Raw genomic sequence first — 27,233 nt, 5'->3', positions numbered from 1 at the left:
GTCTCAAAAAAAAAAAAAATAATCTAACAGTAAAAAGTTAACCCGGCCAGGTTTGGTGGCTCTCGCCTGTAATCCCAGCACTTTGGGAGGCGAGGTGGGCAGCCTGAGGTCAGGAGATCGAGACCAGACTGACCAACATGACGAAACCTGTTTCTACTAAAAATACAAAAATTAGCCAGGTGTGGTAGCGGGTGCCTGTCATCCCAGCTACTCGGAAGGCTGAGGCACGAGAATCGCTTGAACCCAGGAGGCAGAGGTTGCAGTGAGCCAAGATGGTGCCACTGCATTCCAGCCTGGGTAACAGACCGAGACTCCATCTCAAAAAAACAACGAACTCAAAAGCAGAAGTTCCACAAGGTCGTGCAGAGTGAGAGCAAAGGGCTGCTGTGGTGATGAGAAGCGCCCGTCCCCTAGCAGCGTCCTGACCCTGGGGGTGTCCTCAGCACGCTTGGGGAGCAGCGTTTGAGTCTCAGGGTAGCCCCCTTCGTTTGGGTGGTTTTCCCTGGTACAGAGCTGGTTCATGCCCTACTGGGTTTTCTTCCCCTTGGCCTCTCTAGCATATAGGGTTTATCTCAGAATTTCCCCACTGTTCTAATAATTAAATATCACTAAAGCAACTGAATTTCCCCATGAACCCCTGTGACGACTTTCCTGCTGTTCTCAGTGCTCCCACATACAAACACAGTTACCCCAAATGAAGAATATTTCACATGTAGAGGGCAGTTAAAAACTCCATCCTGGGGCTGGGAGTGGTGGCTCACGCCTGTAATCCCAGCACTTTGGGAGGCCAAAGTGGGCAGATCATGAGATCAGAAGTTTGAGACCAGCCTGGCTAACGTGGTGAAACCCCATCTCTACTAAACACGCAAAAATTAGCCAGGCGTGGTAGCACATGCCTGTAATCCCAGCTACTCGGGAGGCAGAAGCAGGACAATCACTTGAACCTGGGAAGCAGTTTGCAATAAGCTGAGATTACACCACTGCACTCCAGCCTGGAGGGCAGGGTGAGAACAGTGACTGACAGCTGTAATCCCAGCACTTTGGTAAGCCAGGGTAGGAGGATCACTTGAGGCCAGGAGTTTGAGGCCAACCTGGGCAACATAGCAAGACCCTGTTTCTAAAAAAAAAAAAAAAAAAAAAAATTGCCGGGCGCGGTGGCTCACGCCTGTAATCCCAGCACTTTGGGAGGCCGAGGCGGGTGGATCACAAGGTCAAGAGATCGAGACCATCCTGGTCAACATGGTGAAACCCCGTCTCTACTAAACATACAAAAAATTAGCTGGGCATGGTGGCGCGTGCCTGTAATCCCAGCTACTCAGGGGGCTGAGGCAGGAGAATTGCCTGAACCCAGGAGGCGGAGGTTGCGGTGAGCCGAGATCGCACCATTGCACTCCAGCCTGGGTAACAAGAGCGAAACTCCGTCCCAAAAAAAAAAAAAAAAAAAAAATTCAAAATTTAGTCAGGTGTGGTGGTACGTGTCTGTAGTCCCAGCTACTCAGGAGGCTGAGACAGGAGGACCACTTGAGCCCAAGATTTCGAGGCTGCAGTGAGCCATGGTTGCGCCATTCCACTCCAGCTGGGACAATCGAGTGAGACCCTGTGTCAAAAACAAATTCTTTCCTGCATGAGTGAGTGGACTAGGGTTAGCCTTGGCTCTGGCTCACGTGAGCCTTTGGACTTGTTATTCAACACCACTGATTGCGTTGAGAGCCCTCAAGGTAATCACAGTGTCTTGTGGAGTGTCGTGACTTCCGGGGCTGTTGTGTGTAGCCTGCCTGTCATAGTGCCCGGCACAGGTAGTCGCTCAACAGACACTGCTGTTGAAACCTCATCGCCAGCTTCGCAGGCCGAGAAACACCTCATGTTGTGTGATCTTGGAAAACTCTGGCGAACACACACCCCTGCCGGTGGGAAGCCACAGAAGAAGTTTGTTGGAGTAGCGTGGGGAGGCAGAAACCACTCTGTCATAGCAGTGGCTTAGAAACTTCCTTTCCAGGCACGGCTCTGGGGCTTGCCCTCCCGAATGAGAACACAGCTGTCAGCGGTATAAAAACGTGAGCCCCGCTGAGCAGAGTCTGCTAAGGCAAGTGAATAGGGCAGCAGAGGAGGAAAGCCCGGGTTGGTGGTGCCAGCTGTCTGAGGATAAGCGCAGGAAGACCTTTTGTACACTTCAGGGCTCTTTAAAGCCCTCTGAATCCTTCCTCCCCCGGGGTGACTTCCTCCTGAGATAAGGCTAGAGCCCTTCTCATGCAGATAGCAGGTGAGGTGCAGCTTGACTAGAGGAGCGATGGAGTCCCCAGGGTAGGTAGCGACCCCTCCCACTACGTTAGTTTTCTAAGTCAAGATGGCACCATGTGGCCAGGGGGATCTCCTGTGGGAACTGTAGCTCAAAGCAAGACAGGAGTGAACGAATATCCAAGCTGATTCTTCACTGTATTTTGACCAGCCCAGATGGAGGCAGTAGGTTCCCTCTGCAGCTTCATACAGTCCACAGGCCTGGCCCTACAGAGGAAAACGTCTGGGCCAGACAGCGGTTCCAGACGTCTTAGAACAGCTGCACTTCCCATGGTTACATCCCCGGTTCCCAGTATGTGTGGACGTGCGGAAGTGCAGGGAGTGCACTTTTCCAACTTGAATGGGCTCAAACAGATGGAGGCGTGGTCTCCCTTGTGAAGAGGGCACCCCAGTTTTCCCGGGTGATTTTGTGAGTTTCTGACAGCAGTGGATCAGGCGGCACGAGGGCACTGTAACCAGTTTTGCTGCAGGCCTGGAAACAGGCTAATGCTGCCAGCCTGGTCTTTTCTTTAGGAGGTGTCTCTTCCTTACATCTCCCCTGAGACTTTCGGTTCAGAGTGGATTCATGGCTTGGTCCCTCCCTTAGTTCAAGAAGACCAGGGCAGGCAAGGCTTTGGGTGGACATGTGGGGAAGGCAGCTGAAATGACATGAGCTGGGCCGGGCACTGTGGCTCACGCCTATAATCTCAGCTAATTGGGAGGCCGACGTGGGAGGATCGTTTGAGCCCAGGAGTTCAAGGCCAGTCTGGGCAACATAGTGAGACCTTGTTCCTACAAAAACATAAATAAGAGAAATCACCAACCTGAAATGATGTTAGCTGATCTTGAAAGTCACAGCAAAAATGCACAGTGTGGCCTGGGAAAAGCATCAGGAGTGAGAGGGACTAGCTTAGGGAGAATCTCTGAATTCCATAATGGCCAGAGTGTACTTCTCAAATGGACCAGTCATTTCAAATCACAGCGCCATTCCTACTGCAGGGTGACCACAGTCTGCGGCCCCTTTTATCTCCCTGGGGTCATCAGCCTCTCTCAGCAGGTGGGTGACACCCAGACTCTATCAGGATGTGGGCTGCCCCAGGGCACGGAACTTGCCTGCTGTGTCACTGGTGTGCCTGAGCACCTGTAGGGTGTCTGGCTAGAAGCCAGCGGTCAAGAAACATTTGTGGAATCAGTGATTGGATGAATGAAGCCCGGCTGCCGTCCTACTTACAGATACAGGAAACAGGACGGGATCAGTTTCTGCACAGCACGTTTCCCTCAGTCCTCGTCAGACTTGGAGTCCATTCAAACTCTCCCAAGCTTATAAAGGAGGAAAGGAAAAAGGAATGAGAAGACAGGCCAGAAAGAGGCAGAAAGGGCCCTTGACATCCTGATTTCCTATGCAGCATCCTTCCCGGTGGCCCAGAGCCCTGAAGTGTCCACAGCAGCTGCCCTGCTGAGTAGCGGGGCGGTCGGGGGGTTGCTGCCACTGCAGGGAGGAGGAAGGGGAGCTGCCTGCTGAGACCCTGGAAAGACCCGGCGTCTTCGTATCCTCTGCGTCCATGCCGCTCCAGGAGTCAGGTGGATGCAGGTAAAGCCCCCGGCAGCTATTGCCCGTCAGCCGAGAGCAGGTGGTTCTGTTAGGAGAAGCATTTCCTCCAGAGTGATGTGCAGAGCTCGTGCAAGCAGTGTCTACTCAAAAGCAGAACCCGACGTGAGGCCCCCAGCCTTTTCCTACTCAGGATATGGCCCCGATCCTGGGAGCTGCTTCCTTGTGGTATGTGTGGGGCTGTAACTGGCCTCCCAGTGACCTGAGAGCTGCCTGCCCTGCCTTAGTGAAGGCGGCCTTGGAAATGATTGCAGATCTTTTATCCCGCTTTGAGCTGGAAAGCCCTGCTGGGTTGTTGGTACACTAAGGCATGCGAAGTAGAGGCCAGCGTGGGCCCAGCAGCCTCACAGGCAGGGTGCACTTCCGGCTTTGCCGTCCAGCACCTTGCAAAGTGCTTGTCCACATCTGCACTCCTGCTGTCTCCTGGGCCCTGCCATTAGTTGATGAGGGAGGAGGTCACTGGGCTGTCGTCCCTGGCCAGGCGCCCGCTGTTAACTGCTTTCGCTGTCTTGGTTTCTCACCACCATCTGATTCATCTGACAGACCAGCCCTTGCTCGGGACAGAGAATCAAGGATGCTGATTGGTTTGGGGAGGGGGGTGTTTATGCTTATTGTTTTGGGAGGGGTGTATGCTGATTGTTTGGGGGGGGGGTGTGTGTAATTTCCCATGGCACTTTGAGGCGAAGGGTTGGGAATGTGGAGCTGATTTTGGCAGTTGGTGAGTTTGGGGTTCTTGCCCGGTATCCTTCCTTTTGGAAACACTGGGTGCCACCTTCCCTTTGGAAACACTGAAGCCCCGTGAAGCCCTCGACCCTGGGAACGGCCTGCCAGTGTGCTTCTGTGTCCTTGTCTCGCCACAGGGTGTGTTGGGGCTTGTGTGGACCTGGTGGGTCTCCATGGGAGCGCCAGCTGCTGCCTCCCACCTCTCCTGGTGCACCGTCTCCAGCACAACGTTTCTGCAGGGTTCACAGCCCAAAACATGCTTTCTCTGGGGACCGGCGTGTGAAGGATCTCAACAATTCTGAATGCTTCTGGTTTCAAAAGAAACCAGAAAACTGTGGGTTGTAGCCAAGCCCAAAATTAAATCAGCATTTCCCCTCCCAGAGCTCCAGCCCTGGGCCTGGACTTCCAAGTTCTGTTGCCCGATGACCCATTAGTCTGCAGGGTTTGCAGAATTTCCAGGGCAATAACAGTGGGAGGACCGAGTGTCTGTCATTCAGCGCCAGGTTCTCTGCTCCAAGAAGCTTTTGTGAAGTGCTGTGTCCCTCAGCTAGCAGATTACAGTAAGGAGGAGACGATGGTGAAGATGCCCAAACGGGAAGGCGGACAGGGCTGTCGCGGACCCGGGCCTGGTTTTTCTTCTCCGCTTCGTAAGTCTAGCGACAGCATGGTACTCTCCTAAATGATGCTTGGTCCCACTGCTCACTAGCTGTGTGACCTGAGCTTGAGTTACGTCCTTTGCAAAATCATAGCGCCTACCTACCCCACAGAATGTATTTTTTCCAGCTGGCTAAGTCCATACGCCTCCATTACGCCTTTCTTGACTGTACTGACGTGCTAACTCACCGTCTTTACGTTGTCCCATGACAGCGTGCGTACTTCAGTCATGGCACTTGACACGTTGCGCTGAAATTGTTCCTGCAGGACCGTCTCCCAGGCGCTAGCCTGCAGTTCTTTCTCAAAGAGTGGACAGAGTCTTAATCTGCGTTGTTTTCCATGGTCCTAATAGAGTTCTTACCGGACAATCTGTTACCCACGTCAAACAGACACCACATGGATGTTTTCCTACATGTTTGTTCACTCTACCTTAAAATTACTTGTATCGGAATTGATGAGTGTTCATTGTTTGTTTCCCTGAAGGGATAGTTATTCTATTTTTCTTCTCCCTTCTAAAAGAAATGCCCCTTTTTATTCCATGTTTATGGAATTCCCAGAAAGCTGCTTCTCGGGTAGTTACTTGACTTTACCTCCCTTTCTCATATGCTTTCCATTTCGTGGTAGGTGTCAAAAATAAACGATGGAAAGAATCAAAATGGCGCTGCAGTCAGGGTGTTCTCAGCCCTCTCCTCTTCATTACGGGGAGGCCGTGGGATTTGATGAGAAAGGGGATGAGCAGAGTGGGATTTGGGAACGGTGAGCTGGCGCAGTTAGGGCCTTTCCTCTCCCAGGGCACAAGGGATCCCAGGTATCCTTCGTCACACGATGACCTGAATTTGGACGTGAATACCCCACCGGATCTTGCTTTTTCAGTAAAGATGCTCTGGTAAATAAATGTGAAAGATGCTGTTTGGTGAAGGACGCCAGTAATTCCAACAGATGTGCCAAGACTTTATCCTCTGACTGCCAGTGCTCATGAAAAGCTATTTCTGAGGCTGTCGCAGAGATGTGCAAACACTGCGCACGGCAGAAGTGCAGGCTTTCAAAAAAACACTTTGTGCACGACCTGACATGCCACAAGAATTGCTGAGTCACCCGCCGCTTTCCTTTAGCCGGGTTTTGCCTGATGGACCACCTGTCTCTCAACACGGGCTTGTATGACACGGCATCCCAAAACCCGGTATGGTCTCCTAGAGCTTGGAATGTTGCAGGAATCGCTGGCCTGCTCCCTCCGGCATCTCTGCCCCTTCCCCGCCTCCTTAAAGGTCTAGTAACACCAGGCTGCTGCCACATGGCACTGCACCTCAGCCCTGTTTCTCAGTAACCAGAGCCAGTGCACGTGGCATACCCGTGTAGGAGGACACACGTGGTGGTGGAAACATTACCGGACACAGACCTGCCACTTGACTCGTGTTTCCTGGGCACTCCCCCGGTCACAGGTGTGAGTGGAAGAGGAGGGTCACCATGCGTGGGAGGTGCAAGGTGCAGGGTCAGCACGCACCCCCACATGTGTGTGTTTCACTCGGCATTCATGGCGGCCCTCGAAGGTGGGTGTTGCCATCATGTATGGATGTGAAATGAGCCCCGAGGAGTTCTGTGATTTTTCTAAGACCCTTCAACCTTGGAGCCAGGCATGTGATGTGGGGTTGCCTACCTCCAGCTGGTCCTGGTGCTACTTGTATTATAGGGGACAACCCGAGGACACATGATGGGCCTCCTCTGACCAGAATCAGAGGACAAGGGACGTCAACAGAGAATAATGGTGGTGATAAGGGAGGCAGCAGAACTCTTCCACATTAAAGGAGACCAAAGCACAGTCATAAAATTTACTTTTTAAAAAATCCGAGTCCACAGCAGTGCCTGAAAGTATAAAGAAAAAAATGGGAAAAGTGCTTCCTTACGAAAGGATGATAGCGGAGGAGAAGTGATGGGGTTTTAAAATCACCGTGTTGTGACCCCCTGCACACACACAGGACTCAGGCCAAGGTCGCCAGTGATGCTGAAACTGCAGGGTGAAAAGACCTACAGAGGACTGATGGGGAAGTGTGCCCGTGCATTGAAAAGAGGCCTGGGTGCCCTTGCATGAGCGGCCAGGCCTGGTGTCCTTTGAGCAGTGGTGCTGCCATAGGGGCGGCATCACCCACGTGGCCTTATTAAACAGAAAGTTCCTTATCTAAGACGTCAGGAGACAGGTCCACAGCATGAGACATTCTGCAGGCAGCTGGCCGGGCCCCTCAGTGGCAGGGAACACACGCCTGGTGGGGGCAGATCCTGGGATCCTGGGGTGACCCACAGCAGGGGACGCACCTGGGGCAGCCCACAGTGGGGCGTGAGCCTGGTGGGGTCTTGGATCCTGGGGTGGGCTGCAGTGGGGATGCCCTTCTCAGGCAAGGCTGCTTCGGGGCACCTGGCTCCTGGCTCCTGGCTGCCTGCAGTCTGACGCGCCCCTCACCACCAGTCACCCTGTGAGAAGGCTGCATCTCCCCCTAAGGTCTGGGGTTCGGTGGATGAAGTAGTGAGAACGCCCTGACCTGGAGGGCAGACTGGGCCGCACTCCTTTCTCCTGCTTAGCGAAGTTCCCACTCTCAGGCCAGGGGCCTTTCCTGGCCTCTGGCAACTTGGTGAATGCCCTGACCTTCGACGTGCCCCGTGCTCTGGCGGGAGGGCCCGCAGCCCGGGTGTCAGCCCTCACCCCTACGCCCCATCTGTGGTCGGGCCTCAGCACGGTGCTTCTGTGCTTGTCCCGCAGGTTCAGGCGTGAACGGCCTGGAGGAGCCCAGCATCGCCAAGCGGCTGAGGGGCACCCCGGAGCGGATCGAGCTGGAGAACTACCGCCTGTCCCTGAAGCAGGCCGAGGCGCTGCAGGAGGTGCCCGAGGAGACGCAGGCCGAGCACAACCTGAGCAGTGTGCTGGACACGGGTGCCGAGGAGGACATCGCCAGCAGGTCAGCACGCAGGGCCACAGGGTGCCACCCGCCGCGCGGCCCTAAGGGCTTCTTCCCACGGCGTGCCTCAGTTTCCCCTCCGTGAAGGGTCGTAATGCTAGTTGCTTCCTCACAGAATTGGCATGCGGGGAGAGTGAGCCCATGCGCTGACTGTTGAGAGCAGCTCAGGGAGGCCTCGCAGGTCACGCTGCACAGCGTCCGTGCCAGTGGCCTCACTGGGTCTTCCTCACAGGAGCCCCATCAAGTAACCAAGCTGATAGTGACCACAGCTTGGGTCACCAAGGCTGGAGCTGAGATTCCAACTCAGGCTTCCCAGGGGCCAGCCCAGGAGACCTGCTGTCTTCCCTGCTGCCCACAGTCTGTTCTCCCCAGTCCCCCAGGAGACCTGCTGTCTTCCCTGCGGCCCGCCGTCTGTTCTCCCCAGTCCCCCAGGAGACCTGCTGTCTTCCCTGCGGCCCGCCGTCTGTTCTCCCCAGTCCCTTTTAGGTTCTTAGCTCCATCCTCCATCAGACTCAGTTCAGAGATTCAGGAGATACTTACTCCTTCCTGACATGTCCCCAGCTCCGAGTTCGTCATTGGGAAGAAAAGTGGCAGGCTCTACCCCCGGGTGGTTCACAGAATCAGCAGAGGGAAGGACAGGCACATGGGGAGGGACTCTGGGTGACTCAGCCACCAGCGCACCAGGCTGTCTTGAGGAGGCCAGCTCATCTCTCCAGGCATCTTTTTTCTCTCCTGTGGGTAAGGAAAGAAGCTGAAAACTTGTGTCCCAGGGGCCACATGCAGTACCAGTGGATGTATGCTTAGCCAGTCCCAGAGCTGTAATCGTGTCCAACCAGGTGACGCCCTTGGGGTGCACATGCTCTGACCTCAGGACCCCCTGTATCTGCTGTCGTGCACCCCAGGGCTTCCAGTGTCAGCAGAGACGGGTTCAAAATGCTCAGCCCATTACAGATGACCAAGAGAGCCAAGAATAAAATGAGTGGCCAGTGTCTTGCAGGGCTTCAGGACAGGAACACAGGCTGCAACCCCAAGGGGCGGAGGCTTCAGTGGCCTTGGAGAGCATTTGAGTCACACACCAGTCACCTTGATTTAGCCATGATGAAGGGAACGTGTGTGGATAAGGAGAACAGAAGGTCCAAGAACACTTTCCAGAGGGTGTTTGCTAGGCTGAGCTGCTGTCAGCTGCACCCGCCACCTCAGCCCTCATGTCAGAGACCCTCTCGCTGGACCTGGTCTTGGGCTGCCTCACAGATCGCTCCTTCCTGCGTGCCAGGGACAGCCTCCGCCTTGGTGTCGGCAGTTCCAAAGCTGTCACTGACGGTGCATCCTCATCCAGAGCTCTGCTTCCCTATCCAGACCACCCATGGAGGCCCCACCCTCCCGGCTATGCCCAGATGATGGGGAGCCCACACTCTCTCTACACTGACCCTGCGGTGAGGGCGAGAGGTGCCGTATGTCAAAACGAAACGCATATATAAACCCTTGAGCAGAGCTACTGGCTTGACCTTGGGCTGAGTGTCGGTCAGCACCGTTTTCTCCACTGTAATTTATAAACTCTAAGAGGCAGCGGGGCAGCAAGTTCATGTAACGTACCAAGGACATCGAAGAAAGGCTAAACCCTGGCGTTAGCAGCAGGTGTCACAGAAGGGCAGCACAGAAAACATGAAACCAGTCAGCATCTACGCAATGCAATACGTGCACCATCTTACTCAAATTCAAGTTTAAAGGTTTTAAAACTAGCAGCCTGGGCACAGTGGCTCACACCTGTAATCCCAACATTGGGAGGTCAAGGTGGGCAGATCACTTGCGGTCAGGAGTTCAAGACCAGCCTAGTCAACATGTTGAAACCCTGTCTCTACTGAAAATACAAAAGTTAGCTGGGTGTGGTGGTCCATGCCTGCAATCTGAGCTACTTGGAGGCTAAGGCAGGAGAATTGCTTGAACCTGGGAGGCGGAAGTTGCAGTGAGCCAAGATGGTGCCACCATACCACTGCATTCCAGTCTCCGTGACAGAGCAAGACTCCATCTCAAAAAAAATAAGTAAAAATAAAAATAAAAATTAGCATTCAGTGCTATACAGATTGAAAAATAGTCTCTTAAAAGTGAAGAGCTGGCCAGGCACAGTGGCTTACACTTGTCATTCCAGCACTTTGGGAGGCCAAGGCGGGTGGATCATTTGAGGCCAGAAGTTCAAGACCAGCCCAGCCACCATGGTGAAACCCCGTCTCTACTAAAAATAACAAAAATTAGCTGGGCATGTTGGCAGGCACCTGTAATCCCAGCTACTCAGGAGGCTGACTCCGTCTTTAAATAAATAAGTAATTAATTAATTAAAGGCTGGACACAGTGGCTCATGCAAGAGAATTACTTAAACCCAGGAGGTGGAGGTTGTAGTGAGCCAAGGTCATGCCATTGCACTCCAGCCTGGGGGACAGGGTGAGACTCCCATCTTAAAACGAAAAAAAAAAAAAAAAAAAAATTAAAATTAGCATTCAGTGCTATACAGAATGAATAATAGTCTCTTAAAAGTGTAGAGCCGGCCTGGTGGCTCACGCCAGTTTGGGTGGCCGAGGTGGGCAGATCACTTGAGGCCAGGAGTTTGAGACCAGCCTGGCCAACATGGTGAAACCACATCTTTACTAAAAATACAAAAATTAAGGCTGGGCGCGGTGGCTCACGCCTGTAATCCCAGCACTTTGGGAGGCCGAGGCGGGTGGATCACGAGGTCAAGAGATCGAGACCATCCCAGTCAACATGGTGAAACCCCGTCTCTACTAAAAATACAAAAAATTAGCTGGACATGGTGGTGCGTGCCTGTAATCCCAGCTACTCAGGAGGCTGAGGCAGGAGAATTGCCTGAAACCAGGAGGTGGAGGTTGTGGTGAGCCGAGATCGTGCCATTGCACTCCAGCCTGGGTAACAAGAGCGAAACTCCGTCTCGGAAAAAAAAAAAAAAAAAAAAATTAGCCGAGCGTGTTGGCGGGCGCCTGTAATCCCGGATACTCAGAAGGCTGAGGAAGGCGAATCACTGGAACCTGGAACATGGAGGTTGCAGTGAGCCGAGATCATGCCATTGAACTCCAGCCTACACAACGAGGGCAAAACTGCATCTCAAAAAAAAAAAACAATTGAAGAATCCAGCCAGCTGCAGTGGCTCATGCGTATAATCCCAGCACTTTGGGAGGCTGAGGCGGTCAGATCACTTGAAGTCAAGAGTTTGAGACCAGCTTGGCCAACATGGTGAAACCCTGTCTCTACTAAAAATACAAACACTTGCCAGGTGTCGCGGCACGCAGCCGTAATCCCAGCCTATAATCCCAGCTACTTGGGAGGCTGAGACAGGAGAATCGCTGGATCCTGGAAAGGGGATGTTGTAGTGAGCCAGGATCATACCATTACACTCCAGCCTGGGAGACAGGGTGAGACTCCATCTCAAAAAAAAAAAAAAAAAAAATTAAAATTAAAATTAGCATTCAGTGCTATAGAGAATGAAAAATAGTCTCTTAAAAGTGAAGAGCTGGCTGAGCACAGTGGCTCACACTTGTCAGCACAGCACTCTGGGAGGCCGAGGCAGGTGGATCATTTGAGGCCAGAAGTTCAAGACCAGTGTGGCCAACATGGTGAAACCCTGTCTACTAAAAATACAAAAAAGTAGCTGGGCATGGTGGTATACACCTGTAATCCCAGCTAATTGGGAATCTTAAGGCAAGAGAATCACTTGAACACAGGAGGCAGAGGTTGTAGTGAGCCAAGATTCTGCCAGTGCACTCCAGCCTCGGCAACAGAGGGAGTCTCCATCTCAAAAGAAAAAAAAAATTGAAGAGCCCAGCCTGGTGGGGTAGTTCATGCCTGTAATCCCAGTGCTTTGGGAGTCCGAGGCAGGCGGATCACGTGAGCCTAGGAGTTCTAGACCAGCCTGGATAACATGATGAAACCTCATCTCTACAAAACAATACAAAAATTATCCAGGCCTGGCTGTAGTCCCAGCTACTTAGGAGGCTGAGTTCAGTGAACCTGGGAAGCAGGGGTTACAGTGAGCCAAGATCAGGCCATTGCTCCCCAGCCTCTGAGACAGAGCAAGACCCTGTCTCAACAACAACAAAGCACCCATGGGAAGGAGCTATAAATGTCTTACTCCCTGGGTGGCAGTAAGACACAGGAAGCGTGTGGTGTCTTCTCTCTTCCCTGAGCACCACGCACAGAGTCAGGTGCATTTCCAGCCCTCGGTCCTTCCTTGCTGAGATGTTAGACTGGAAGGTGAGAAATGGCACAGTTCTAAGGCATCCGTCTAGCCCAGGAATGCTCATGTCACCAGTTCAGTGAACTCGTTACTTTGGCCTCTGCTGCAGGGGGCAGCAGCGTGATGTTTCAGAACCTGACTTTGGTGTCAAGCAAGGCGTGGATTTTAACCGCAGCTCTGCCGGCTGCTAGCTGTTGATAATTTACTTAGCCTCTCCCTGCCTCAGTTTCCCATCTGCAGAGGTACCGCACTTCACAGATGTGCTGTGAGGATTCAGTCATAAAGCACAGACAAAGCCCAACGCCCGGAGTCACCGCTGCTGTTCCTCTCTTGGTGCGGCGCGGGTCACCCTCACTGGGAAGGCAGGGCAAGGAAGGTTTGTATTGGTTTCCCTATGATGCCCGGACTTGAGTTGGGCTCCGAACCTGTCTGAGAATGGTGGTGACCAAGCTTTCCCCATGCCAGAGTCACACAGGGCTTGTGATAAAAGCACAACGTGTTGGGCTGGGTTTCTGATTCAGTGTGTCTGGGGTAAAGCCCTAGAATTTTCAGTTCTAAAAAGTTCCCAGGCGATGTTGTGGTCCAAAGACTACAATTTGAGAAACACCAGTTTAATTCTTCCAAATTTCCCTGATGAGAAACCACCTGGGATGCTTGTTTAAAAATACAGTTCCAGCCAGGCATCGTGGCTCACACCTGTAATCCCAGCACTTTGGGAGGCCAGGGCAGGAGGATCACTTGTGTCCAGGAGTTTGAGACCAGACTGAGCAAGAGAGCAAGATCCCATCTCTACACCAAAAAAAAAAAAAAAAAAAATCAAAAATTAGGCATGGTGGTGCACTCCTGTGGTCCCAGCTCCTCGGGAGGCTAAGGCAGGGGGATCGTTTGAGTCCAGGAGTTCACTGCCTGGGTGACAGAGACCTCGGCTCAGGAACAAAAATTAAATGTAATTTGTAGGCCCTCCCTGGAGTATCTTCATTCAGTAGGTTTGGGCTGAAGGCCAGGAATGTCAGTTTCTAACGGATACCCCGAATGAGTCTCATCATCGATTCATGGTTTAGTCATACAAGTGCCTATAAAATCTAAACCTCGTCACAGACCCCCGGCCCAGGCCTAATCAGCTTCATCCCTCTACCTGGCAGGCAAGGGGGGGCCTGTCTCCTGGAGGAGACCCTGGAAATAGCACCTTTGTTTTCTCTGGAAAGGCCAGGTGGTCAAAGCCAAGGGAGAGCTGGTTTGTGATTTTTGTGGTGGTTTTCCACGATTGCCTTCCTTTCTGGAAGAGCGTGCCCCAGGCAGCTGGTGCAGTGCTCATGGCAGACATTCTTTAGTGTTGACACATTCACGGCTCTAGATAAAGTCAGGAGGGCTAGCACACACAGGTGCCTTTTGTGATGGGACAGGTGAGGTCACAGAAAAGCGGATGGCAGGCGTTGCTCTCTGTCAGAATAACACTGCAAGTGAGAGAGGGCTGCTCCTTCAAGGCTGGCTGTGAATACATGGGAATTTCTGCCTGTTCCTCTCCCTCCCGCGTCACCCCCCTTTCCCCACAGAGGCAGCTCCTGAGCCATTGCTGAGCAGGATGCTAGTTTGAACATGGATTAAGTTTCTACCGCGTAGAACTTGCTGCATGATATGCATGTTCTCCAGCTGCCTGCTCAGCAGGAGAGTGTTCGCACGGTTGTCAGGAAAGGGTACCTAGGGGTGCAGCCCAGCAGGACAGAGGATGTCAGAGTCCTTCTGATTATGAGTGAGTTAATTTAAAAGTGAAGACCATGGTTCACCACTGCCCCTCGAGAACCACCCAGGAACTTCCAGTGGTTCCTGGCAGCAGCCTGCCTCATTCGTGGTAGGGTCTGCTTGAATTCCTGGTCTGCCCTTGTCAGGCTGCATCCAGGCAACTGGGAGCTTGATGGAGACCTTCCTGGTCTTATCACCCTGGCAGGTGGCTCTGGTAGAACCACCCGGGAGGGCACAGCATGACACATGGTGAGTCTCATAATCCATGGACCCTGGTGGGCATCCCGACATAGCCTCAGATGATCCAGCTTCCTTAGGCTTCAGTCTCATCATTCACAAAAGCAGGGCAGCTGAGTCCTGGAGCAGTTGTATGATTCAGTGAGCTACCCACAGGAAGCACCTTGTGCTACGGGCTTGAGGTCAGGACTCCCTCCCTCCATCACTGGCACCCTCGGATCTGCTCCTCTTGACACAGCAGAGGGCTACAGAGCACATTAAGTGGAGCAAACATCATGTTCTCATGCCCACTGGTTTTCTTTCCCATGCCAGACCCCTCAGTGTTTTAGTGGGAAATGAGCTGGGGGGCAGATTCAGGGCAGGTGCTTTGAGTTGAGTAGCTGGGTGTAAACTGAAGCAGGGAGGGTTTTTGCTGGACACTCTTCTAACTGGAAGGACCAGCACCTTCTGATGGAGGCTTTACCGGGGTACAGTCGGGGTGCAACCTCTGACACCTCTGAAAGTAGCGTTTAACCCTGCCCTGGCTTTCACTATGGCCCCTGGCACACTCCTGCTGTCTTGGCCATGCTTGGCCCTGTGAGGAGCACAGTGGTGACCCAGCACCTGCCCTTGGAGAGAGAGTGTGGCCCCAGGGAAGGCAGGCTCGAATCAAACAATCTCTCAGGACAATACGTTCTCACCAGCGCCAGCCCTGTGAGAAGGGAAAGGTGATCCTGATGACTAGATCTTCTGACCCCGTCTCTCTTGGGAGGCAGTCTTCTGAAAAGTCACCCTCTCCCCAGAGGAAGAGAGAAGTTGGTTGTCTGTGTTGCATTTGTTTCTGGTATAGTGATTCTCTGTGCTTGAGAAGTTTCCAGGCTAGAGTCCAGAGGGTCAGCCACACTGCAGAGTTCTCCCTCCTCTGCACCCTTCCCCCAGAGATGCAGGTGTTCGGAGCCTCAAGTTACTAAATTCACACTGCGAGTCTTGGGTGTGGTGCACAGGACCTAGACAGACCCAGAGACTGCCCAGTCCTGTGAAAATGATGGGCTGGAACGGTGTTGGCAACCCCTGCCAGCTTTCTCTGTGTCCTTCACGAAGAGAGGGTGGCCTGTCTGGGAGCCGCAGCGGCAAGCAGCAAGGCCTCTGGGAGGTGGGCTGGGTTTGCAGCTGATGCGCAAAGGGGAGGGTTGTTTTCCTCTCTTCTCTGTGCTCCCATGGTCCTTCAACTGTTGTGAAACCAGCTGATGTGACACTAAAGCTGTGAGCGGACCTCACTGTCCTCGTCTCGGGGCATTTATTCAGTGCCCACATTGTGCCTGTGCAGCCGTCCTGATGACATGGCGCAGGGCGAGGACAGGCCTGCACTGAGGCCCCCTCCCAGTGAGCTGCAGCGTGGCGCTAGCCTGCTGCCAACAGCTGCTCAGCTGGGAAGGAGGAACCAGGGGGCCTTCCCTTGGCCCAGCGAAGATTTAAGGTGAGTGTAGATGCATCCTTAGCCATATTTTATGTTCAAACTATTTCTTTTTTTTTTTTTCTTTTTTTTAAATTTTTTTTTTTTTTTTTAAAGACAGGTTTCACCCTGTTGGTCAGGCTGGTCTTGAACTCCCAACCTCAGGTAATCCACCCGCCTTGGCCTCCAAAGTGCTTGGATTACAGGCGTGAGCCACTACGCCTGGCCCAAACAATGTCAAATGACATGCACTAGGTTACATATCATTGTTCATTAATAAGAAAGTAAATTAGGCTGGGCACAGTGGCTCACACCTGTAATCCCAGCACTTTGGGAGGCCGAGGTGGGTGGATCACGAAGTCAAGAGATCGAGACCATCCTGACCAATGCAGTGAAACCCCATCTCTACTAAAAATACCAAAAAAATTAGTTGGACATGGTGGGTCGCCTGTAGTCCCAGCTACTCGGGAGGCTGAGGCAGGAGAATCGCTTGAATCCGGAAGGCAGAAGTTGCAGTGAGCTGAGATCATGCCACTGCACTCCAGCCCACCGGAGTAAGACTCCATCTAAAAAAAAAAAAAAAAAAAGAAAGTAAATTAATGAAAACACAAACGTAAGACAAAAGGAATACCAGTGAAGTTAATGCTGAAAACTAATCAAAATCCAGAGGCCAAGCTTCCTGGGGCCCAGATTCTCAGACCTGCTCCTGCCCTCCGCCCCGCATGCCTGTATTCTGTGCTTTGGCATGGCATGCGCACTTCTCCTCCCCTTGAGAATAGGGAGCTTTTGTTATTTTATTTATTTATTTATTTTGTAGAGACAGGGTCTCCCTGTGGTTGCCCAGGATGGTCTCAAACTCCTGGGCTCAAATGATCCACCTGCTTCAGCCTCCCACAGTGCTGGGATCACAGATGCCAGAGCCACTGGGCCCAGCTGAGCACAGGGTCTTTCCTGTGTCACCTCTGTGTTCCCTACAACGTCTAGCAAGTGCATTGTAAGGAGAAGATAATCAAATAAGTTGTATTCTGGCGAATGAACGGGCAAGGCCGGGCTCACTGCCCTGCACTCCTTGCACTAAGCAGCCAGCTCTCTTTATTCCTGTGTCCACTGGCTGAGCCATAGGTGCTCAGTATTGTTCTCCGGGTGAGTGAATGAATGTGTCACTGAGCAAACTCAGCACAAATAATCAGCCTACAGTCACACAAGCAGCCAGGAGCAGAGCTGCTGTGGCAGAGTGGGGAGCTAGCCAACTGAAAAGAGGGGGTACAGCCCATAGGACTGCCCCACTTCTGACCCCAGTGGCGAATTCCAGAGTCTCCCAGAATCACCTGCAGGTTTGATAATTTCCTAGGACTCCCAGAGCTCACTGAAAGCTGTTGTACTCATGGTTGTAGCTTGTTACAGGGAAAGGGCACAGATGCCAGTGAGCCAAGGGAGGAAGGACACAGGGTGAGTCCAGGAGAGAACCAGACTCAGCTTCCGCTGTGCTCACTGTGGGGCCAGGATGGCTATACTCTGTTGTTAACCCATTTGTGACAATACTCCAGGAGTATGGCTCCCCTGAGACTCCGTGTTGAGTTTTTATTACACAGGCAGTGACTGATTAATTGATTGTCCACAGGCTTGATCTCAGTCTCCAGGTCACTGGATACCCTGTGACCCGAAGCCTCACCCTAATCAACTAGGCTGTGTGACATGACCCGAGGCCCCCGGCAGATTGTGACAGATGGTGACAGCCCTGTAGGCAGGGCATCCCAGGCGTGTCTATGTTACTTTCTTGAAGCCAAGGACAAGGACTGGGGTCCTCTCTTTGCAAGGCAAGATTCATCACCTGGCAGTGATGGCCCTGGCAGTGATGGCCCTGGCAGTGGCCCTCAGTGCCCACTGTGGTATATTCACTGGCCAACCCTCTCACACACAAGTGGGCTGCGGGTGAGCCTGCCTGGGCAGAGAGAGGACACACCCTCTCAGGAGGTTGGGCAGATGCCCCCTCCGTGCCTGATGCTTCTTGGATTTGGGGCTCTGTTGGGCCAGAGGTCGGGCCGTGGCTTTACTGTGAAAGCCGGATTTCCCCGGGTCTCATTGCAGGCAAGGCCTCTTCTGAAAAAGCTGCTTTGGGAATTACCAGGCCATGAAACACTCAGACACATCCCCATTTGCGCAGCGACGCTGGGGTTTTTGCCTGTGTTGGAGCCGTACAGGTTGCAGGGGCCCAGTTTTGTGCCTGTCCTGCCTCCCTCTGCGGTGCAGGGGTGAGGTACGCGGCTGCAGGGGTGGCCGGAGCCGGGAGCTGCAGTTTGGGTAGTGTCCGCGTGGCGTGTGCATTTTCGCACGTGTGCTGCTTCCTGTATTGGCCGCACAGTGCAGCGGCCGGCAAGAGCGACCTCGCTGGGGCTGCAGGTTTGCCTCCACCCCCTTTCCCCGTAGTCTCTGTCCTGTGGCTTTGCAGTGAGCGCTGCCCTCGCCATCATTTCCCGGTGTGCCCTCACAGTGTCCCGCTCAGGGGTTGGCACCTGGTGGGGTTCTGAGGAGTGCCAGGAAATGGAATGTCACCCCACCCCAGCACACGGGCACACGGGCCTTGATCGCCAGCCAGTTCAGTCCAGGCCTTTCAGGGCCCCCCTCCCCCCACGACGCCCACAGCGCTCCTGAGAGCCTTCTGACCTACTGCCGTCACGTAGAATTGAGTTCCTCTAACCAGACAGCCGGTCAGCACGAGAGAAGGCTTTCCATTCTTGATTCCCAGTCCTGGGTTTATAGCAGAGTTCGCTGGCCTGCTTGTGCCCTCGTGGCCTCTGTGAAACCGAAACCAGCGATCTCAGTGTTTGCTGAGTTGAAGCACCCTGAGGGATGGGCGGCCCCTTGATGGGCGGTTATGGTCGGGAACTTCCATGGGCTCCCTAAGGAGCTGTTCTGCCTGCTCCCCTCTGAGGGCAGAGGCTAGACCAGACCCACAGGCAGCCCTCAGGGGTCCCCTCCCTGCCCCATCCACCTGCAGAGAAGGGCTCCAGGTCAGTGAACAGGAGCATTCTTCCCTTTGTCCCCTTAGGTGGGCTTGGGTAGGTGGCTCCTCGTGCCCAGGTACCCTGTCCTGCTGATGGCACTCCTCCCTGCCGTCTCTCTCCGCCTGCTCAGCAGGTGCTTTGCCTGGGACACATTGCTTCTGATGGTGGCCCTTCCCCTTCTCAGTTTTCCTTCATTCCCTCACTCTGGCTGTGTGTTTCTTTCCTCACAGCAGTTCCGAGTCTGAGATGGAGGAGGAAGAGGAGGAGGAGGAGGAGGAGGAGGAGGCTTGCCTGCCCCCCTCTGACTTGGGCGGCGTTCCGTGGAAGGAGGCTGTGCGGATCCACGCCCTTCTGAAAGGGAAGAGTGAAGAGGAGTTAGAGGCCTCGAAAAGCTTTGGGCCTGGGAATGAAGAGGAGGAGGAGGAAGAGGAGGAGGAGGAGGACGACTATGACGAGGAGGAGGAGGAGTCCAGTGAAGGTCAGAACAAAACCTGGGCTCCTTACTGTGCCCCACCCCAAAGTTCCATGCGTGAGTGCAACAAGTTTCTGGGGCTGACATCACGTGGACGTACCACCTGCACAGCCCGGGGACCACCCTCCTGACCTTAGACATGGGGCAGAGGGGGCTACACCCCTGCACAGCCCGGGGACCACCGTCCTGACCTTAGACATGGGGCAGAGGGGGCTACACCCCTGCACAGCCCGGGGACCACCCTCCTGACCTTAGACATGGGGCAGAGGGGGCCACACCCCTGCACAGCCCGGGGACCACCCTCCTGACCTTAGACATGGGGCAGAGGGGGCTACACCCTTGCACAGCCCGGGGACCACCCTCCTGACCTTAGACATGGGGCAGAGCGGGGGACACCCCTGCACAGCCCGGGGACCACCCGCCTGACCTTAGACATGGGGACAGAAGGGAGGACACCCCTGCACAGCCCGGGGACCACCCTCATGACCTTAGACATGGGGCAGAGGGGGGGACACCCCTGCACAGCCCGGGGACCGCCCTCCTGACCTTAGACATGGGCAGAGCGGGGGACACCCCTGCACAGCCCGGGGACCACCCTCCCGACCTTAGACATGGGGCAGAGCGGGGGACACCCCTGCACAGCCCGGGGACCACCCTCCCGACCTTAGACATGGGGCAGAGCGGGGGACACCCCTGCACAGCCCGGGGACCACCCTCCCGACCTTAGACATGGGGCAGAGCGGGGGACACCCCTGCACAGCCCGGGGACCACCCTCCCGACCTTAGACATGGGGCAGAGCGGGGGACACCCCTGCACAGCCCGGGGACCACCCTCCCGACCTTAGACATGGGGCAGAGCGGGGGACACCCCTGCACAGCCCGGGGACCACCCTCCTGACCTTAGACATGGGGACAGAAGGGAGGACACCCCTGCACAGCCCGGGGACCACCCTCCTGACCTTAGACATGGGGCAGAGCGGGGGACACCCCTGCACAGCCCGGGGACCACCCTCCTGACCTTAGACATGGGGCAGAGCGGGGGACACCCCTGCACAGCCCGGGGACCACCCTCCTGACCTTAGACATGGGGACAGAAGGGAGGACACCCCTGCACAGCCCGGGGACCACCCTCCCGACCTTAGACATGGGGCAGAGCGGGGGACACCCCTGCACAGCCCGGGGACCACCCTCCCGACCTTAGACATGGGGCAGAGCGGGGGACACCCCTGCACAGCCCGGGGACCACCCTCCCAACCTTAGACATGGGGACAGAAGGGAGGACACCCCTGCACAGCCCGGGGACCACCCTCCCGACCTTAGACATGGGGCAGAGGGGGGACACCGTGGCTTCAAGCAGGCCATTGGCAGTGGAGATAATGTCCCTTGTGCACATTGGTTTGAGAGATTGGAAATGGAAGGCGGAGAGCTAATCCAAGGACTGCATCCAAGTTGGGTCACTCTTCTCCTCGTTTTCTCTTTTTTCCCTTTAGTTTCAGTTGAAGAAGTTTATTTTAATAAAGAAAGGGAATTTAGCTTTCTGGAGGATCCTTGACTCCTAGTCTAGGGTTTTGGAGGTGGCTGTGAGCTTAGTGCCCACTGGGCAGGGCTCAGTTAATGGCACGCAGGGCAGCACACAGTTTTGGTGCCAGTGTCCTGAAGCGAGGCTCAGGCTCAGGGGCCAGCCGCTCTGGCTGGTTCTGAAATAGTCTCTTGCCTTGGACCTGAGGTGTTTCAGTCCTGTCCCTGTGTCTGGCTGTGTGTGGCCTCGAGTGAGAGGACAGACTTGCCGGGCCTGTGCCGGAAGAAGGCCGTTCTCTCCCGCCTCCGGCAGCGCAGAAGTCTGCTGGGTGGTGAGGACAGAGCTGGGGTGGGTGGGGACCTGAGTCCCCGAAAGACAGGTGTGGAGTGAGCAGGAAGAGCATGGCCTCTAATTTCTGAGCACCAGTGACTCCCTGCAGAGTCAGAGGTGCAGGCTGCGTTCTCGGCGGCCCCAGGCCCCGGAGAGCTGGCCCCGGTCGCCCCTCGGCTCTGGCGCTCATCTCTGCTTCTCCTGGAGTGTGTGTGCTCGCTGCCCAGTCCCATCCTGGGATCTGTTTTCTCTGGCACACAGGCCCGCGCCCTTCACTGTCAGGGTCACATTCCTGAGCCAGTCCCACGGGAGCTGTGCTGCTCTGGGATGCTGGCCCCGGTGAGGTGGGTTAGGCCAGAAGGGCGCCCTTGGGCATCCGCCTGAGCAGTCAGGCTCCGTGAGGAGCTGCCCTCCCAGTACCCTGCTCTTCCCTCTGGAGGCAGAGGCTGGGCAGGACCCATGGTTGGCCCTTGGTGGCACGCACTCCACGTGCAGTCCACTATAGGAGAAATGGGGTCTGTGAACCCGGGTCCGGGACACGGTGTTTTGTTTGCACTGTTCCGGACTGATGGTGATCACTTGGTGGCTTTGAGCCCCAGCACAGCACAGGGTCGAAGCGTATTCCCTTTTCAGGAGAGCTGACCCAGCTGTCCACACAGACTTAATTTCCCAGACTTAGACCTAACATCACGACCAAAGCTGCAGGAAATGGGCTTTAACTACACAAACACACACACATTCAGCCAAACCCCAGGAGTCCAGGCGGAGCCTGTGTCTGCTGTGCAGCCGACCTGGGCGCCTGTGCGGGCAGGGGCCGCACCTCAGTCTTCCCTTCCCTCCCCCCACCCATCCCCCTGTGGGATTCCGGGCGCCGTGTGGGTGTCTGGCTCCCCCTGCTGTAGAAGGGGAGTACTGCCCCAGGACACAGCTCCTGCCAGCCAGTGGCGCCAGGCACCTCCCGCAGGAAGGTACCCACTTTGCCCCTGCCCACCTTCTACCCCGCCTCCCCGGCAGCCATCAAAAGTTTGCCTCCAAGAGCAGGTCTCACAGACAAATGGAACTGCTGGTGAACTCTGCATACATCTCGCCGGGCTCCTCTCCCTGGGCCCAGCCTGCCAGACAGGTGCAAAGTAGCAAGTGAGTCAGAAGAGAGGCTCAGGGGGAGTCGGAGAAGGCTCCGAAAGTGGCCGCATGGAATCAGGCCCCATCTGTGCCCCACGTGTTCTGCTGCGAGTTCCTCATCTCCAGCCAACACTTGGCTGCTTCTCTGATGCAGGAAACCTCCTGTCACCAGCGCAGGTGCCTTTAACGTTTCTCTGAGAAAGGAGGACACGCTGGCTTGTGCTGTCTGTAAGTCCCCAAAGCTGCATGTGTCAGCAGGAGTCAGAGAAGAATGCTTCTCTTCTGTTTGTTGCTGAGAAGGTTTAGAGCGAGGCCCTGCAGTTCTCCTTGACTCACTTTCCTCCGTCCTGCAAACATCCAGGCTGTTAGGTGACTTTGCTGTGATTCTGTCCCACCCAGCACCATAAAGAAAGGCAAAACAACCTTAGAAAAAGTCCACCAATCTATGGAGACCAGCAGCTCCAGCAAGGGGCTAATACCCGACGTCCGACAGAGCGCAGGGCCAGCATCGCACTGGGTGGTCTTCCTGGTCCTTTCTGCCTATTTCACATTTTCTGTCGCTTGAAGAGGCTGTCATAGTGACTGAAGCCAAGGCCAGCTTGTCCGGTTAGACTCTGAGAGGAAGCACGACACCCATTCCAAGATGGAAGCTGGCTCTGGGCAGGAATGCGAGTCCTTCAGCTCAGGTGGTACCTGCTCTTGCTGCCTGAATGGCCACCCTACCTTCCCAGTTGCTGGCTGTCCCTTTATCTTAACCCAACTGTGTGGCAGGGATCCAGAGTGGTCACTGGGGAGTTTCCGTGTAGCTGAGAAACCAGGTCTTGTTTCCAAAGGGAGTTGATAAGCAGGGCACCACGTGGAGTTTTCAGGAAAGGGCTTTGACCTCAGAGAGGTGTCAGTCTCATTCTCGCCTGCGAACTTCCAGTGGTTTGGAAATGTACAGGAAATAGCTCTGCTTCCCTCCCAGCCGTCACCTGCCCGGGGTCCAGCCTCCGCTGGGATCTGTGTCCTTGCCTCAGACCCAGCATGAGGCCCGCTAAGGGAGGGGGACTTTCTCTCCAGCAGCAGCTTCAGCTGCAGAAAATGCAAACCAAGGTGCAGCAGAAGCTACCTCTGCCCTGTGTGAGTTGGCCGGCATGGCAGAATGGCACAGTCTCTCCCCAGCTCTCTTGCCACCTGGCCATCAGCTGGGTACACAGTGGTGGGCACCTTGCTGTGTGACCAGCAGAGGGGCAGGATAGTGCATCCCTGGGGGCTCCCACTGCTAGGGACAAAGCGGGTCCTTGTGACCCGAGCAGGCTGGAATCCGCTCTTTTTCCGTGTTGGCACATGGGTCCCCTGAACGCAGCTTAGGATGAAAGGAGCCTCAGAAAAGAACGTGTGATTCTCTTCACCGAATTTAATGGTACACCTGTGGCTGGAAATGACCAGGTCACACTGAATGAGCAGAAGGACTGTGCGTGTGTGCGTGTGTGTGTGTGTGTGTACCGCTGCATGTGTGTTCTTAATGTTTACTTCTTTCTGATTCATACTGATTTGGCCAATGCTGTAACTTCTCTTTCTGTTTCCTTTCCCCCGCTACTTCGTCCCCTCGTTCCCCACCTCATCTTCTCCACCCCTTGACCCTGGGACACTAGCCGGGAACCAGAGGCTCCAGCAGGTCATGCGCGCGGCGGATCCTCTGGAGATCCAGGCCGACGTGCACTGGACTCACATCCGTGAGAGGGAGGAGGAAGAGAGGATGGCACCCACCTCCGAGTCCTCTGCTTCCAGAGGTAACCATGCCCAGCCCCTGGCCGCAGTGCCCCGAGCACCGCCCACCTGCCACCTCTGTCGCCAGAGGCGGCTTTCTGTCAGGCAGAGCCCCCATGAGATCAAAGGCACACCCCCTTTGCTGCCATCAGCTGTGACCCCTGCACTTCTCATCTGAGGATATGTAAAGTTCTCTGTGGATTAAGCGATTTTTGTGGATTCTTTCTGTATTGATGCAGAATGGTCAAATGAACCTGTTCTTGGATAAACCAAGAATTTTGCTGACTTTGTCCCATGTTTCTGGTCACGGCTGCTCTTTCCCCACTTTGTAAAACGTTCTGGTACTTTCCTCACAGTGTGTGTCTGGATATGAATGTGTGTTGGCAGGAGGGGGGCGGGAGCAGCATGTCTTGAAGTGAAGTGATGTCTTGGAAAGCGATGTCTCTCCAGGAGGCCTCCACAGTAGTGTGGTCTCCAGCCCCAGGCTTGGGTGAGACGTCTGCGCAACGCCGTAGGATGAAGGTGCACCTCATGCTGGCTTCTTTTTTACTAAAGGAATAGCAATAAGAGGAAACCCGTGCAGACCAGAGGGACGTGGCGACCGCTGTGCCATGCTCCCCCGCATGCCGTCTGCCAAACGCCCACCCTCGGCGTCCCTGACCTCCGCTGTCACTCCTGTGCGTTCACGTTTTCATTCGGCACCAGTCACGGGCCATACACCCTCCCAGGCTCTGCGCATACCAAAGGGGCGTTTCCTGCCATCATGAAACAGCATTTAATAAGACGATTATTCTTCCCTGGCCCCGTATCTTCACCTATAGGCAAGACCAACCTCCGTGTCCGGGTTGCGGCGGCGCTGTGAACACCTGCAGCGTCGGGCTGGCCTGCGAGCTCAGCACCCTGCAGCCCTGGGCCAGCTCTGCCTGGGGTTCTCCCCTTCCCTCCTCATCCCGATTCTCCACCACAGACCGGCAGCAGGGCTCACGCCCCTCGGTGCCGGGCGGGCCTCTGTCCTGAATGCTGCCTCAGTTTCTCTTCTGTTTGGGATTTGAAGGATGACCTTGACTCTCCTCACTGGGAACGCGTATCGCTGTGTAACGTTGTATTTGTCGTCTGTTTCAAATTCAGTGCCCGACCTTCCCTCCATACGCCGCGCGGCGGTGCAGGCCTGGCTGGAGACGGTCTCCGGAGGTAGTCTGGTGATGTTCATTCTCTCCCCACTCACCGTAACCTCTCTCTAGGCGGCTCTGCTGGTACCTTAACACTAGACTCCTGGGCCTGTTGCTAGTGCATGCCAGGGCGGCGGAGGCGGGCGGGGGCACCTGCATGCCTTGCAGACAGCCCGCCCTTGCATGGATCAGACGCACACTCCTCCTTCAGGGCAGCCCAGAGGGAAGCAGGAGGGCAGGCAGGGCAGACACAGGCAGCTTTTTAATGACAGAGCTGGGTAAAAAGGCCAAAGCTGAGTAAAAAGGCCAAAGCTGAAAGAGCATTTTTGGCACTGAGATTTAAAGTGTGTTGAAATTGAGGTGGCTAGCGATTGAGTGTGAAAGGAGAGGAATCCGAAGATACTTCACATGCCTACCAAGGTATCAGAGAGGGAGGCAGTCAAAGCCAGGGGGTTATGGGAGGGTGACGGTGAGAGGGAAGAGCAGAGGGGGGGTGGGTGTTGGTCAGCTGAAGGTGAGGACAGGCTGGCTGTGACCACGGGTGACACCAGCCACATCCAGCTTGAGCTGCAGGCGTCTCTTCAAGCACAAGAGATTGTTGAGCAGCCTGTGGTGTTCTCCCTAAATTTTTCTGGAAGTGTGTGTTTCTCACCGAAGGGCTGTTGCCATCTGGGCAGGACAACTCTTTCCCTCGAAGAAGGTTGAACATTCTTGGTCTCCACCCTCCGTGAAGACACCCAGAATCCCCCCACAAGTTGTTAGACACTGCTGGAGGAAGGACAGTGTTGCTCCCAGCAGCACCACTGTCCTAGCGGTCACTCCTGGGATGCACACACGGGAGCTCGTGGGGCTTCCCCAGCCAGTCCCTGTGTCCCCCCAGCAGTGGGAGAAACGCACACGCACACAGCCGCAGGGAAGGGCCTCTGCTCTGTGCGCCCCTTGCCCTCTTCTAGACAGCGTAGGTCCCTAGGGCGGTGGGGCAGGAGCCTCCCAGCTGGCAGCTGAAGGGAACCAAGAGCTGAGTGGGTCAGTGGCTCCTGGCTTTCCTAGCGTGTGGCTCATCAACCTGTGTGGCAGCTTTTAGCACCCTGCACTCCATCTTAACCTGAATTTCACCCCCAGATCCACCCTGCGAGCTGCATCTCTTTCAACACTGCTGCTGCGTTGATGTTTCTCACCTGTTTGTTTTTTTAATCTTTGTGACGATTGTTCCTTTCAAGGTACTGCCAAGAGTGTAGACTTCTCACCGCCCACCCCCCCGACTCTACCGCAGGCGTGTCGTAGTGGAAAGTCTATAGGAGAGCCACGTGACCCAGGATGGGATCAGGCTAACCCAGGGTGCCCTGAACGATGCCCGGCTGGGAGGCCTGTGTGGGTCTCCTGGGTGCTGGCGTCCAGTTCACTCACCAGCGAGAGAGTAGAGCTGCCATCTCGATAGAATCACCCCAACATGCCTGTCAGGCCCGGGATGGGCCGGATTCCATTCCCAGCGGGGCGTTTTGTCCCGCCAGCCTTCTCAGAATTGCCACAGTGCAGCGTGAGCTCCCTTGTCTGTGCCTCAGAAGTCCCTCTCCCTGCTGTTTGATGAAATGTCTTCCTTGAGTGGCCAAAAGCACTGTTTTCCTACCGAGGCTTTAACCAACAGAAATACTTGAGGCGTTTCCACACCTCTTCCCCTGCAGGTGGCGCTGCTGTAGGGTGGCATTTGGCATGGCCAGCTCCGTGGGCCACCCTGGTGTCTCAGGGAGACATGTGGCCCCCTCAGCCAGTCCGGGAACCCCCCCATCTCCCCGTGATGCGGGCCGTCTGTTCCCTTCCAAACCGTTTTTTGCAGTTCTTCAAAAACTAGATCTGAACCCGCATCTTACAAGCTGTGCATAAAAGATAAACATACAGCTTAAGGAATTATTAAAGAAACAAAAACTTGCAGCCGGGCGCGGTGGCTCACGCCTGTAATCCCAGCACTTTGGGAGGCCGAGGCGGGCGGATCACGAGGTCAAGAGATCGAGA

At 54.9% G+C, this 27,233-nt stretch overlaps 1 protein-coding gene across 21 annotated transcripts in view; it reads left to right on the top strand.

Moving 5' to 3' along the window:
- The window catches only part of MICAL3 (microtubule associated monooxygenase, calponin and LIM domain containing 3), a 296,358-nt gene that overhangs the window by 231,620 nt on the left and 37,505 nt on the right, over positions 1 to 27,233 (top strand). For 18 of the 21 annotated variants that reach the window (XM_074391091.1, XM_074391092.1, XM_074391095.1 and 15 more), the window contains 4 exons: positions 8,010 to 8,205; positions 19,090 to 19,337; positions 23,940 to 24,077; positions 25,183 to 25,245. In XM_074391091.1, coding sequence (XP_074247192.1) covers positions 8,010 to 8,205; positions 19,090 to 19,337; positions 23,940 to 24,077; positions 25,183 to 25,245 — 645 coding nt within the window. The remainder of the gene's footprint in view (positions 1 to 8,009; positions 8,206 to 19,089; positions 19,338 to 23,939; positions 24,078 to 25,182; positions 25,246 to 27,233) is intronic. The other 3 variants (XM_074391097.1, XM_039462313.2, XM_039462319.2) reach the window with 3 other exon arrangements.

The sequence above is a fragment of the Saimiri boliviensis genome, chromosome 21 (assembly GCF_048565385.1).
Source record: "Saimiri boliviensis isolate mSaiBol1 chromosome 21, mSaiBol1.pri, whole genome shotgun sequence".
Classification (NCBI taxonomy): Eukaryota; Metazoa; Chordata; class Mammalia; order Primates; family Cebidae; genus Saimiri; species Saimiri boliviensis.
This window is presented reverse-complemented; position numbering and strand designations above follow the sequence as displayed.